Consider the following 13,705-nt stretch of genomic DNA (forward strand, 5'->3'; position numbering starts at 1 on the left):
GGGAAGGTTACTGAGTTCTGTATTTTCATGCTGGCCAAATGATGAAGTAAAAATCTCTCAAGACAACACAAGCTCCCTTGGCTGAGAATTGGCGATGAGTCCCACCCACTTGAGTCGGTCATGACTGGACAGGGAAACCTTTAAACCTTTTATGTTATTTTATCCTCGATCTTTTCTATGATAGTGTGATTAACCAATACTTAAAGCACAGAAACTAAAGGTCCAATCCCTTTCAGCCTTCTGAAAGGGAGTGTTGGTTTACTTCAAATTAAAGAATTTTATGGATGCAAAGCTTACTCTTACCAGCTGAACTATTTCAGCACCAATTATGGCAGTAATGGGGTTAGTTTGATAGGATTCCTTGGTCAAATGGTCCCCTTCTGCTCATCTTGTCACTCCTATAATGGCCATTACATTTTATCTGGCCGTACTTATCTTCTCCTGCTCCAAAATCCCCCTACCTTAAAAGGATTAATTCCTTTTCAGGAAGCGGGTGTTTTTGCTTTGTTTAAATAAAGAGTTTGGCTAAGCAATGAGCGTGTATGCTTCTTGATTGGTTTGATGGTGCTGGGCACAGCCATGTTTGAAGAAGAAAAAGGAACCAATCTCATTTCCTCCTCAATGTGTTTGAAAAGGGACAGGGAGAAAGATACATTATTTGAATCTGTTTTGCAAAATATTTTAACAGTCAGTATAATTCATTGGGAGTGTACTTGCAAGGCACTCTGATAATCCAGAATAAACACCAGTGAGCTCCTTGGCACAGTTCCTGCTCACTTGAATACAGCAAAATTGCATCCATTATGATTATGTCATCATTAAAATTGTGCTCCTGCCACAAATCAACTAACACAATTTATCTGAGAACAGTTATTCCAAAGACAACACAATATTTTATAACAAACATTTATAATCCAGTTTACAACAAAGTAATCCATCATGTAAACAAATGAATTGGTCATACACTAAATAAATATCTCTAAAGAATAAGAATTGACATTTCATTTTTTTTTTCAGTTCAGGACCCGATCCGGCAAGTCCTTTTGTACACAGAATTCCCTGTACAGTCATCAAGTTCAGTTCACACTATATGTTGAAATTTTGTCTGAGCAAACCATGTTAATTTAAGGCTATGGACAAATATTCAACATTTTTATCAAAGAGTTAAGGTAAACTCTCATGATTTTTTGCATTTGAAATTGCCAGGGAGAGCTTAGCTTCTTCAAATACAGTTAATTGACATTTTAATAACTTCAAGTTAACAAGAAGTATCTGTGCCCCAAACAACAGATAAAGAAAAAAAATATCTAGAAAAGGAAATTACAATATGACAATATAGTAAGAATACACATTTTAGGGGACAAGGTTTTGGTTTTCACAAGTAGTTGTGCATGTCATTCTATAACTATGAAACAAATTCAGACAGATTTTTAAAAATTTTCATTACTCTTTCTAAGTCCCAAAGTAATAAGTATTCTTTAACCTGATAGGTCTAGGCAGCATTCTGGATTTGACATCTTCAAAAAGATGTTTTGGAGTATGCTGAGGTGCAAGCATAGCACCTGCTTGCAACTTTTTAAAGCAGCCATTTTTGTTGGGAATATGGTTGTAGAAGATGATCAGTCTGAGGGAGAGGTCAAAGGTTTTATCAATTATGAGTCCCTTTGCACCCACAAGAGAACTAAATTCAGCCTACCTTGAATTCCTTTGAATTCCTTGAATTTATCTACCACCAATTTGCTTGGCTGTCATGTAGACAACATAAGTTTGAAATACATTTTTATACTCATTTTATATCAACTGCTTGGACTTTCTGATTTCCCTAGTGCTTGAGATGTATTTTAAGGAGTTGCCACAGGTAATATCAACATTCCAAATTATTTGTTTGACTTAAAATCTGTTTGCCTATACGCTATCTTATAAGATAACCTAGTACCTCATTTGTGAAGATAAAATAGCATATTTTTTTTGCATATCTCATGTATACTTAATTATTTCACTTATGAGTCAGGTTGGATTCATGGCAACCACATTATTTTCTTGGCAATAATTGTGGAAATAGTTTGCCACTGTCTTATTCCTAAGGTTGAGAGAGAAGACGACCCAAAGTCATTCAGTTGACTTTGTACCTAAGGCAAGAGAAGGACTCACAGTTTCCTGGCTTCTAACCTAGCACCTTTAACCATTACACCAAACTGACTCTCTAAATTCCTATTATAGTTTTGAAATTCCATTTGCTAATTATGAATATGAGAATGTATGCAAACTTCATCTTACATATACATTAAATATTAAGTAATAGGCTAACTAAAAATAGTAGCTTATTTGCCAAAGCAGATATGCAATGAAGCCAGAAAGAGAACAACTGAAGTTGGTACTGTAAAATACCCAATCCTAAAAATAAAATATGCTAATTGCTATTGATCTGGTTAGAATTTGCAGTATGTAATTTTGAACCAGGACTATTATACAGCAGTGGGATTTGTACATGCAAACATAGGTGTGAAATGAAATTATACTTGGGTATAAATGTGGCACACAGAATTGGAATACTGCTGGGAGTCATATCTAAAGTGAGAAAAATTGCCACTGTCATGAGAAAACACTAGCGTAACATGCTGTGTCAAAAAGAATATACAAAGAAAAAATATCTAGAAAAGGAAATTACAATATGACAATATAGTAAGAATACACATTTTGGGGGACAAGGTTTTGGTTTTCACAAGTAGTTGTGCATGTCACTCTATAACTATGAAACAAATTCAGACAGATTTTTAAAAATTTTCATTACTCTTTCTAAGTCCCAAAGTAATAAGTATTCTTTAACCTGATAGGTCTAGGCAGCATTCTGGATTTGACATCTTCAAAAAGATGTTTTGGAGTATGCTGAGGTGCAAGCATAGCACCTGCTTGCAACTTTTTAAAACAGCCATTTTTGTTGGGAATATGGTTGTAGAAGATAATCAGCCTGAGGGAGAGGTCAAAGGTTTTATCAATTATGAGTCCCTTTGCGCCCACAAGAGAACTAAATCCAGCCTACCTTGAATTCCTTTGAATTCCTTGAATTTATCTACCACCAATTTGCTTGGCTGTCTTGTAGACAACATAAGTTTGAAATAAATTTTTATACTCATTTGAACTGCTTGGACTTTCTGATTTCCCTAGTGCTTGAGATGCATTTTAAGGAGTTGCCACAGGTAATATCAACATTCCAAATTATTTGTTTGACTTAAAATCTGTTTGCCTATACTCTATCTTATAAGATAACCTAGTACCTCATTTGTGAAGATAAAATAGCATATTTTTTTTGCATATCTCATGTATACTTAAATTATTTCACTTATGAGTCAGGTTGGATTCATGGCAACCACATTATTTTCTTGGCAATAATTTTGGAAATAGTTTGCCACTGTCTTATTCCTAAGGTTGAGAGAGAAGACGACCCAAAGTCATTCAGTTGACTTTGTACCTAAGGCAAGAGAAGGACTCACAGTTTCCTGGCTTCTAATCTAGCACCTTTAACCATTACACCAAACTGACTCTCTAAATTCCTATTATAGTTTTGAAATTCCATTTGCTAATTATGAATATGAGAATGTATGCAAACTTCATCTTACATATACATTAAATATTAAGTAATAGGCTAACTAAAAATAGTAGCTTATTTGCCAAAGCAGATATGCAATGAAGCCAGAAAGAGAACAACTGAAGTTGGTACTGTAAAATACCCAATCCTAAAAATAAAATATGCTAATTGCTATTGATCTGGTTAGAATTTGCAGTATGTAATTTTGAACCAGGACTATTATACAGCAGTGGGATTTGTACATGCAAACATAGGTGTGAAATGAAATTATACTTGGGTATAAATGTGGCGCACAGAATTGGAATACTGCTGGGAGTCATATCTAAAGTGAGAAAAATTGCCACTGTCATGAGAAAACACTAGCGTAACATGCTGTGTCAAAAAGGAATATACAAAAGAAAAATAACATCTAGGAAGAATCTTTGGTGTAATGGTCAAGAGGCTATGTTGCTTTGTCCTGAATTTCTAAACCTATCGAGTTCATCACTAAATATGTATTACTTACTATACTTAATCTAAGTTAATAAAATCTTGATTCTGAAACATAGTTGCCATGGTTATTCTTGTTATTTGTAAAAGAAAATTGAATAAGATACAAGTATATCTTATTCAGAATGCCTATCTCTTGCTCTTTTCCAATTTAGTTTAGTATATATACTGCCAAAGAGAGCATGCTATGTGCCAATTAAATTATGAGGGTTGTGGATTCCATTAGATGTTTCAGGCAATAAGTTCAGATTCTATCATGGCCATTATAACATATACTGTTCAGCACCTTTTCTTAAAAATACCAGATATTACTTATTTCGAGATGCTTGCTATGTTCTTTAAAGTTGATCACATTATATTGGTCATCAGGGTTAACATATATTTCTTGGGAATGTTTCAGGTTTTTAAAAAAATGTTACAGTTACATGTCATAAATTTGATCAAACCACTATATGAATGATAATGTGGTCATGGTTTGTGTTCATTTTAGCAGAACATAACCACCTAATATTTTTTCACTATCCGTAATATATTTTCTGGAATTTTTGGATTTTACAGAGAAGGAAACCTTAACACATTCCACTTTCTATATATCTTCACTATTATAAATATATTTGCAAGAACTTTGACCAGCAATAGTACTTTCATAGTTAAATTATTACATTTTCTTTAAAGTTTAACAACAATTGATTCAGAATATGAATATTAACACAGAATTATAAAAAGACAATATTAAGTACCCTTTGATTTTCCTTTGTAACAAGTGCAGTCTTATGAAAGGAATTAGAAAACTATGTATATATTAGACGTTCAATCTAAACAGAAACAAAGCAAAATATTATTGTCTTAGAAAACACAAGATCACATGCCTATTCTTTATTATAAATAATCATTTTGTGTCATGATTTCTTCTTGCCAGCAAATGAAAGTGATTGATTCGTAACCTTCTCAACATATGCAAATATCTGATTATGCTATGTTTTCTCGAGAAAATAGTCCATTTGCAGAGTACTGAAGAGGTCAATTTGATATGCTGTTTAAGGGTCTTGGTAGCCAGTACCATTGCACCTGGAAAATGTATTTTTCCCTTATTTTAAAAAATAGATGAGTCCCTTATTTATTACTTAAAAATTATAAAGAATAGTTTTTATTTCAGTCCTCATATAAATTATAAAACTCAAGTTTGCCAGAGTCTCTTTCCCAGAGGAAGCATAAAGCACTTTTGTGATACCTTCAATGAAAAATATTTGTATCACATTAAGTTTGACAGACACAATCAAGATCAATATTGCATCCTGAAGTCCAAAGAGACTATTCTTCTGATGTCCTAGTGATGGATGTTATCTATGCAACTGTTCTGTTGCAATGATTTTACTCAGTTTATGGATCGTGAGCAGAAAGACATATCAGTTCAGGAGGAATCTCCAATATTCCTAATAGATATTTGTTAAAGGTCAAAGACAAATCCTTTGGAAGACAAAGAGAAGTTTAAAAATGCAATGATGAAATGAAAAAGCAATGAGGTAAACTTCTCCTAGGAAGCCAGTCCCAGTTAAAATATCAGGAGAAAGTATGATTATACCTAAGACCTAAATGCTTTTCTAGCCATATTTCAGCTAGTTGCATTGCAGAGCCAAATGTACTTGCTTTAGACCCCAAGCACATCTTGTATTGTTTAGACTCTAGACTGGGATCACAATGAACCGGATGAAACACATGCACAACCCCCACTTCTTGGCTTCTAAATGCCTTCAAGCCAGAAGTTACCACTTTAGTAAAAAGGTCTACATCTTCAAGTCCCCAACCTTGAATTGAGGTATCAAATCCGCCTGCATTTATAAGATCACTTTTATAAATGCAAGTGATACCAAACCCATAATCTCTCCAAAACCCTGTTTTCTTAGTGAAAACAAAATAACTGTCCACAGGAGGGTGGTCTCCATAGGTTACTTTGGGGTCATACTGGCTGAAAATAATAGGATAGTAAACTTGTTCTCCTTGGATGGTGTTAGCTCGACACCGCTGAAGAAAGTCAGGAGTAAATATTAGGTCAACATCACAGAATAGTAGCAGCGTATCATTATCAAACTGAGAGGAAGCCATTTCAAGACCCAAACCTCTTGAAAAAGCTCCTGCCATAGGAATAACAGTGATGTCTGCCGTTGGATACTTATTGCGATATGCATTGATCAATTCTATATGTTTACTGGACTCCTGACTAGAATCTGGGCTAAAGAGAATAACCGCCAGCTGCACGTTCTGCTTTGTAACAAGGCAAGTCTTTTCAAAATTCTCCATAAATCTCAAGAAAATATTGTATCTTCCTGTGAGAGGGACAAGAATGTGTATCTTCTTGTTATTGCTTCCCCTTAATTCTTTGGTGTCTTTAAATGATGAGAACATCTTCAGGGAATTAGAAAGGAAAGAGAGGGATTGTGTGTCACTCTGCTCATTTTCCATCACACTTCTCACATCCAGTTCTTCTTCCTCTCTGAAAAAAGGCTTACTAAATAATTGTTGAAGGTAAGCATGTCTTCGAACTGGAACAGTAACCTTTCTTCCTTTGTGCCTTTTATATAAAAGCAGCAAGTCCAGTATATACTCTACACCATGCAGAGGGTCAACCCTGCGGTATCCATACTGTATTTCATTGAAGTCAATAAGCCTTCCTCTAGATTTAGAGTTCTCATTGATTATTTCCATTACTTGCATTACAGTGTCATCTAATGCTGCTCGTTGGATGTTATTAATGTTTTGCCTAGGTGGCTGGTTCTCAGCTATTGAATAAAGGAGCTTTCCAGTCAGAAAATCCCATTCAATGACTTCATTCCTGTCACGGGGCTGGAAACGACTGAAAGATGGCGTCATTCCCAGAAGTTGATCTTCTTTGCTTATTTCGTCATTACCGAGCTTGCTCATGAGAGCACTTTCTCGATGGAGCTGGATGGTGCGGAAACGCAATTCTGAAATTTTACGGGTTAATATATAGTTATGAAGTCTATACTGATAGGCTGGTCTTTTATTTGGATGAAGTGTAATTGCAGTGTGAATTTTGCTGTTGTGAAGATCCTGTATGTAACCCTTCCGGTTGCGTTCATAGTTTTCATGAAACAATTGCTGCATCTAGGACAAAAATAGAATAGCATTAGGTATCAGGGAAATATTAACTAAACCATGTCAATTTAATTTTCAAGTCCCACCAGGCCCAAGGTTGACTCAGCTTTCCATCCTTTACATGGTAGGTAAAATGAGGACCCAGATTGCTGGGGGCAATAAGTTGACTTTGTATATAATATACAAATGGATGAAGACTATTGCTTGACATAGTGTAAGCCGCCCTGAGTCTTCGGAGAAGGGCAGGCTATAAATGCAAATAATGAATAAAAATAATAAATATATTCATTATGGAGTTTATAGCAGGTTATTTTGGGCTACGTTTTGTTAGGAGATGAGATGAATAAACAACATAATTAATCTAAACACATTCTAAAAATGTTTTAAGAATTAAAATCAGAAAGGAAATCACATGCTTCATGGGAACAGAAGAGACAGAGGTCACCTGGTGATATAGTGGACTTGATAATTCATTAAGTTCTAGATCATATATAAATCCTGATAAAAATGCTTGAACTTCAGAGAGTAGACAACCAAAATAATATTACATTTGTAGATTATATGGGTTGGTTAAAAAAAATCGCAGAAGAGTGGGAACATATTTTGTACATTCGATGAGGAGTGAGAGCATGTGATAACAGTATAAATTTAGTTGGAAAGAAATTAAAGATATAAAAAATTAGTGTAAACTTTTAAATATGGTCAATGGCCAGAAAATGTTCATCTTCTCTGAGGGGAATATTCAGTCAAGTGAATACTTTGAAAACAAAATAATCTGTAACTTCAATCTGTTTTTTTAAAAAATTAAATAAGAATTCAGAAGGTTCTTTTAAGTGTTAACAGTCAAGATATGCAGAAGAATGTGTTCAGGACTCATATTTTGTTTCTGATTATTTGTAAAGAGAGATCTTCCTAAAATTACACAAAGAACTAAAATCAAACCAAACCAAAATTCTGACAGGAAATTGTTTATAATAGCCCATGAGAGTAGTAATATAAATAACAAAGGCAGTGAAGAGAAAAGTAAAATTATACAGCTCACTGAAAAGCCTCTCACATTTTAAATCAATATTAAAGTAAAACTCATGAGTAAGAGTATTTAACCTAGAGGAGCTTTTAATAATTTTTCATATTCATCAACTGAGGTGCCATTTTATTCCAATGTGCAGGGTTAAAAAGGAGAAGCAAATCCAACAATAAAGTTGCCCAGAAAACCCAGTAAAAAAAAGCCATCACCACCTTTCATATTTTTACCTTCTCTATCTCCCAGAGTGCATATTTAAGACTGGTGAAATATTTCTATTACAGAAATCACATATAACATAGTTGATGAAAGCAGTAAATTGAATCTTCCTAAATGCATCATTATTACATTTCATTTGTCCAAGGATAGGCAGCTTACAGGTTGATAACTGTGGCAGAAATATCTGCTTTACTATAATGGATTAATTCAGAGCTAATTCACAGAATTTTTAGAAAGAATGAAGGGAATACTACTATCTTGATGCCTACCACACTGCAACAGTACCAAACATATTCCAGCATACTGCAAAATATACATCAGTATCTTAATCAGTGTGGGAGATAAACTAGTGCCATGCTAATTAGTGCACTATTTGAAAGAACTAGTGCCCACTTTAAATAATATTTGTAGTAGAAGGAATGGCAGAACCTGGAGATGGAGAGAAAAGGGGGATCCTAACCCCAGAATCCCTACATGGCCACAAGCAAACTAAACCAACCTCCCCTTGAGTGCTGTTGACCCTTATCTAAAGCTAAGCAAGTGCTGACCATTAGTTAAGAAGATCCCTGTGCACAGGCTTTTAGAAATAAATTAGCTTAATTGAACCTTTAGGCGTGGACCTATTTTTTTGCCCCTGACAATATCTCACACAGTGTTCCTTGCTATTCTAATAAACCTATTTTTATTGTTAGATATAATAAAATTAGTCCTTAAAGCATAATCAATAAAATTAAGAGCAATTTTCTCTTAGCTAATTTTATTAACATTAAAATTTTATAATAACTTATGAACTTCCCTAAAGCCAAACATCCAATTAAAATAACATAAGCATGGCAAGATGTCTATTACAGTGTTTCTGTTAAAAGAAATTTTTAATTATATTGTCATAATACTTTTCTACAGCCATAGCTTTTGTTAGGAGATGAGATGAAAATACTCCATAATTAACATAAATGCATTACTAAAAACTTTTAAAAACTGAAATCACACAGGGAATTGCATGCTTCATAGAGACTGAGAAAAAAACCCCATTTATTTGTTACTGATAACTAGGGGGGAAAAGGGAGGGGAGCTTCATAACAGACTTAGAATGCACTAGCTCAGTGGTAGTGAACCTGGTCCCTACCGCCCACTAGTGGGCGTTCCAGCTTTCATGGTGGACAGTAGGCGTTTTGTCCGATACTGAAACACTTTCCTTTTTTTTTAATTTAATTGATTTTTTTTTAAAAATTCATAGCATCATTTAAAAGCATTTTCATTAGGTTTTCATAAAATTCCCCGTGACAATTTAAATTTCTGAAAATATACTATTTGTATCACCCGCGCGTAAGTTTAGTTCACGTTACATAAGTGAAACTAAATGGCGCTATAGTGCGACCGCAAACCAAAGATCCTCCTCCTAGAATAGCTCATGCATCTCCCCCAACACCACCCAGCTGTAACAGACAAGCAGAGCTGGTAGCCGCCCCCCCCCCGCAAACCCAATCCATGATGTGTGAGGCATGCGCAGACGACAATACATGGAGCATTACTGTGGAACCGGTGGGCGGTTAGAAAATTTTACTACTAACAGAGATACAAAAGTGGGCGGTAGGTATAAAAAGGTTGACTACCCCTGCATTAGCTTAAGAACAGCTCCTATATGCCTGAGGCACTTTTTAATATCTTAGTAATATAATAACATATAACAAATAATAACATTTTCTCTTCTCATTAGCTTCTCATTGTATCCCCTCCTACTTTCTCACAAGTCCGTTTATAAAACTGTACCTTGAGGTCCTGTTAATCCACTCTCTAAAGTTTTTATTATTGACTGTAGACCCTCATTTTTCTGTTTATGTACACACTCAAGGAAGCCTAGAACAATTTTAAAAAACACACATTATAATTAGCACAATTAAAATCATGGACAAGCAAGCAGATCTTCTGTTTCAAACACAACTCCACACCATACGCCACTAATCCAACACTTTCTCTGTCCCGCAGTCTGGAACCAGGGCAAAAATCAGAAGTACTTGTCATGGCCCATGGAAAAGGGAAAAGATAAGATGAGGGGAAAGCTTCATAGTCCTGGGGGCTGCACAGGAATGGGTTTGGGCTGTTACTGTGAGCACAAAGGCAGTGGCTTAAGAAAAACCATAACATATCCATGTATAGCCAGAATTTTATCACCTCAAAATTGTTTGTGTCCCTGGGATTGCCACTCACAATTTGAAAATGCTTGCTATATTAAGTGAAAGAAATTGTAACCAGGGTGGATAAAAATCTGATTATTTTTTTTAAAAAAATTATTTATTTTTTGGACTATAAGATGCTCCGAAGTAATAGACGCACCTAGCTTTTGAAAAGGAAAACAAGGGGAAAAATATGCCTCTGCCTCCCAGCAATTTACCTCCTTGCAGCAAACAGGCTGGTCAGCTTCAGCACAGCCTGATTTAGCACAAGCAGCTGATTGGCCATTGGATCAGCCTCCCAGAATACCACCTATCAGCTGTTCCAGGTTGCAGGGATCACTGTCGCCCATCACCACCCATTGCCGCTGCCGCCTATTGCCGTCTCCATGTGCCCCATTCTCTGCCTCTGTGCATCCCATTTTAGACCCCCATGTACCCCATTTTCAGCCTCTGTGCATCCCATTTTTGGCCCATTCCAGGTGGTGGGGAATGGACCAAAAACGGGATACATGAAGGCCAAAAATGGGGTGTACAGAGGCTGAAAATGGGGCACACGGAGCAGCACAATGGGGCACAGGCAGCAGCCACAATGGGCGGCAACAGGTAATGGTGATCCCTAAAGCCTGGAACAGCTGATAGGCAGTATTTTGCCGTTTGTTGTAAGGAAGTAAATTACTGGGAGGCAGAGGCCGAAGGGTGGCAGGTGGGCGGGTCTTTGGCAACATTCGCTGTATAAGATGCACAGACATTTCCGCCCACTGTTTTGGAAGGGGACAGTGCATCATATACACTGAAAAATACGATAAATCATTTTTTTTATAAAAATTATTTTAATAATTAAAATTTATTAAAAATTTAATAAATAAATAAATATATAAATAAATAAAATGCTTTTGGAGTAAAAATCTATCTAAAGATAGTTTTCTATTTAAGATACATTAATAATTTAGTTTATTCAGCATGAAATTGAGCTTAGTTATGTAGCATGAGGCTGTATATTCGGCAATATTTACAGTTTTGGTAAACTCACTCAGTGAATTCAAGTTTTGCAAGCTAAATAGGAAATCTTCATTTTGTTTGCAAATAATCATATGAAAGATTCTTACTACCAGCAAGAATAAGTCCTTACATTTAAAGAGCACCTGTCATTTCAGATCCATCATGGCAGCGCCTGTTAGTGGGCATCCACTCACTTTCTGCCTGCCATGTCCCTCACCCTGTTATGTCACTGCTGCATCACCAGTCGTCCCATTAAAGTGAAGGGGACTATCAGTGAGTCAACAGCAGATCAGAGGAGAAGCTACTGCGGGACAGAGATAACAGTTGCTCTTTAAAAATTATGATTTAAATCGAGTTGATTTAAATCAAGCCTTTTTACTAGTGATTTAAATCATGATTTAAATCAACTTAATTTAAATCAAATCCACCCTAATTGTAATTGTAAGCAACACTGTAACTTTTGTACTAAGAAACACACACAGCCTGTAACGGTATGTGGGAAAAACCTTGGGAGACTGGATGAAGTGGTGCTACCTAGGGAATAGTCAGATAAGAGATAATAGGCAGAGGAAGACACTCAGAAGACTCCCTATTTTCTTGGAGTATAAAGGAAAGAGGAGGCGTTTTGTGCTTTCAGACATAAGATTCTTTTAATATAGGCTTAAAATAATGTAAAACTAGCTCATTTGGTTGTGTTTCTTGTCTGATTTACTTGGTAAGGCTGAAAAAAACCTGGATACAGGATAACTCATTAAGATGCACATTAGAAGTTTATAGTGAGTTTTTATATCAATCAATCAATCTATCTATCTATCCTTAATTTTAATACATTTTCTATTCATGATAAATTAGTTTCCATTTTCATTAATTTTAGTGTGCTATTACCACTGTTCAATATGACTAAATGCAAATATTCTATTACTTACAGTATTCAGAAACAGCAATAGAAATAATAATTGGAATAATCACTTTGATAAAGCAAAAGGTGATCCAGAACTAATAAAGGGAATGTTGTTTATAAAAAACTTTCATTGATGCAAACATAATTGTCTGTTTAAGCACACATACAGAATCATTTGCAGTTGCAACAATTTTCAAATTAGTCTGTGACAAATTAATATACATGAAAAATATATTAAAATTAAATAAAAATATAGAAAGAAATGATTTCCATCTTCATCAATGCAAGTGCAAACACTTTCTCTAGTATTTCAACTTCATCCCATCTCTTCATCCCATCATTTATTTATTAGCAAATAATAAAGCCTCATCATTCAATCTTTTTCAGCAAAACTCTTTTAAGATCTACCAGAAATAACAGTATTTATTTATCCAATTTAGAAACTGCCTATCTTCCTCAGATACACATACACACTCATACACACACACATTTTAAACAAGTAAAACAATTTCTTGTTACCAGAAATCAGCTACCAGAAACAACGTATTAAAAAACTGTAATCTTTTAATCCCTTCAAATGATGTCCCACAAATTAATTCCTTATCATCATCGTCTCTCAATTTTAATACCATAGTTTATCACTTTCTCTACAAACCCAACAGAAACACTTTTCTCCCCATATGCTGTATATAAACAAATACTGAAAGCCTCATCATTCAGTCTTAGTCAAGAAAAAAACATTAAAAGCTACTTTTAAAAAAAAAAACACGTTTTCGTTGGTCGAATAAGCCAATTTTGTAAACCTTTGTTTTACTTTAAAGGCCTTGATATTTGTGTTAATTAACATAATCACTGTCCATATTGAAAGAATAATTTATATCTAATTTGTTAATGTAATATTTTTATGAAAACCGAACCATTAAAAATTAGACAGGGATAGCAAAAGGGAGGGGGAATTTATGACCTCTCGTTATGGGAGCATCACTCAAGGGTAGGATTAAATTAGGTTTAATCTGCTATGCCAAAATTATCTTGGACTCTACTAATGCTATTGCATATTTTTGGAATTTTCAGAGATGGCAGAATTGAAGAGAAAGAACTAGAGAAAACCACAAAATACAAAGACTTGCAATAAAAATAGAATGACCATGACAAAAGAAAGTAGTGTCAATAAATGCCTCTGGTCCAATCCAAAAGCA

General features: G+C 34.9%; 1 protein-coding gene across 1 annotated transcript in view; it reads right to left on the minus strand.

Annotated features, from left to right (window-relative positions):
* Window positions 1-2,648: 2,648 nt before the first annotated feature.
* The window catches only part of CHSY3 (chondroitin sulfate synthase 3), a 77,430-nt gene continuing 66,373 nt past the window's right edge, over window positions 2,649-13,705 (minus strand). The window contains exon 3 of the mRNA XM_058172798.1: window positions 2,649-7,198. Within this exon, the coding sequence (XP_058028781.1) occupies window positions 5,636-7,198 (1,563 nt within the window). The 3' untranslated portion in view covers window positions 2,649-5,635. The remainder of the gene's footprint in view (window positions 7,199-13,705) is intronic.

Source organism: Ahaetulla prasina, chromosome 2, assembly GCF_028640845.1.
Source record: "Ahaetulla prasina isolate Xishuangbanna chromosome 2, ASM2864084v1, whole genome shotgun sequence".
Lineage (NCBI taxonomy): Eukaryota > Metazoa > Chordata > Lepidosauria > Squamata > Colubridae > Ahaetulla > Ahaetulla prasina.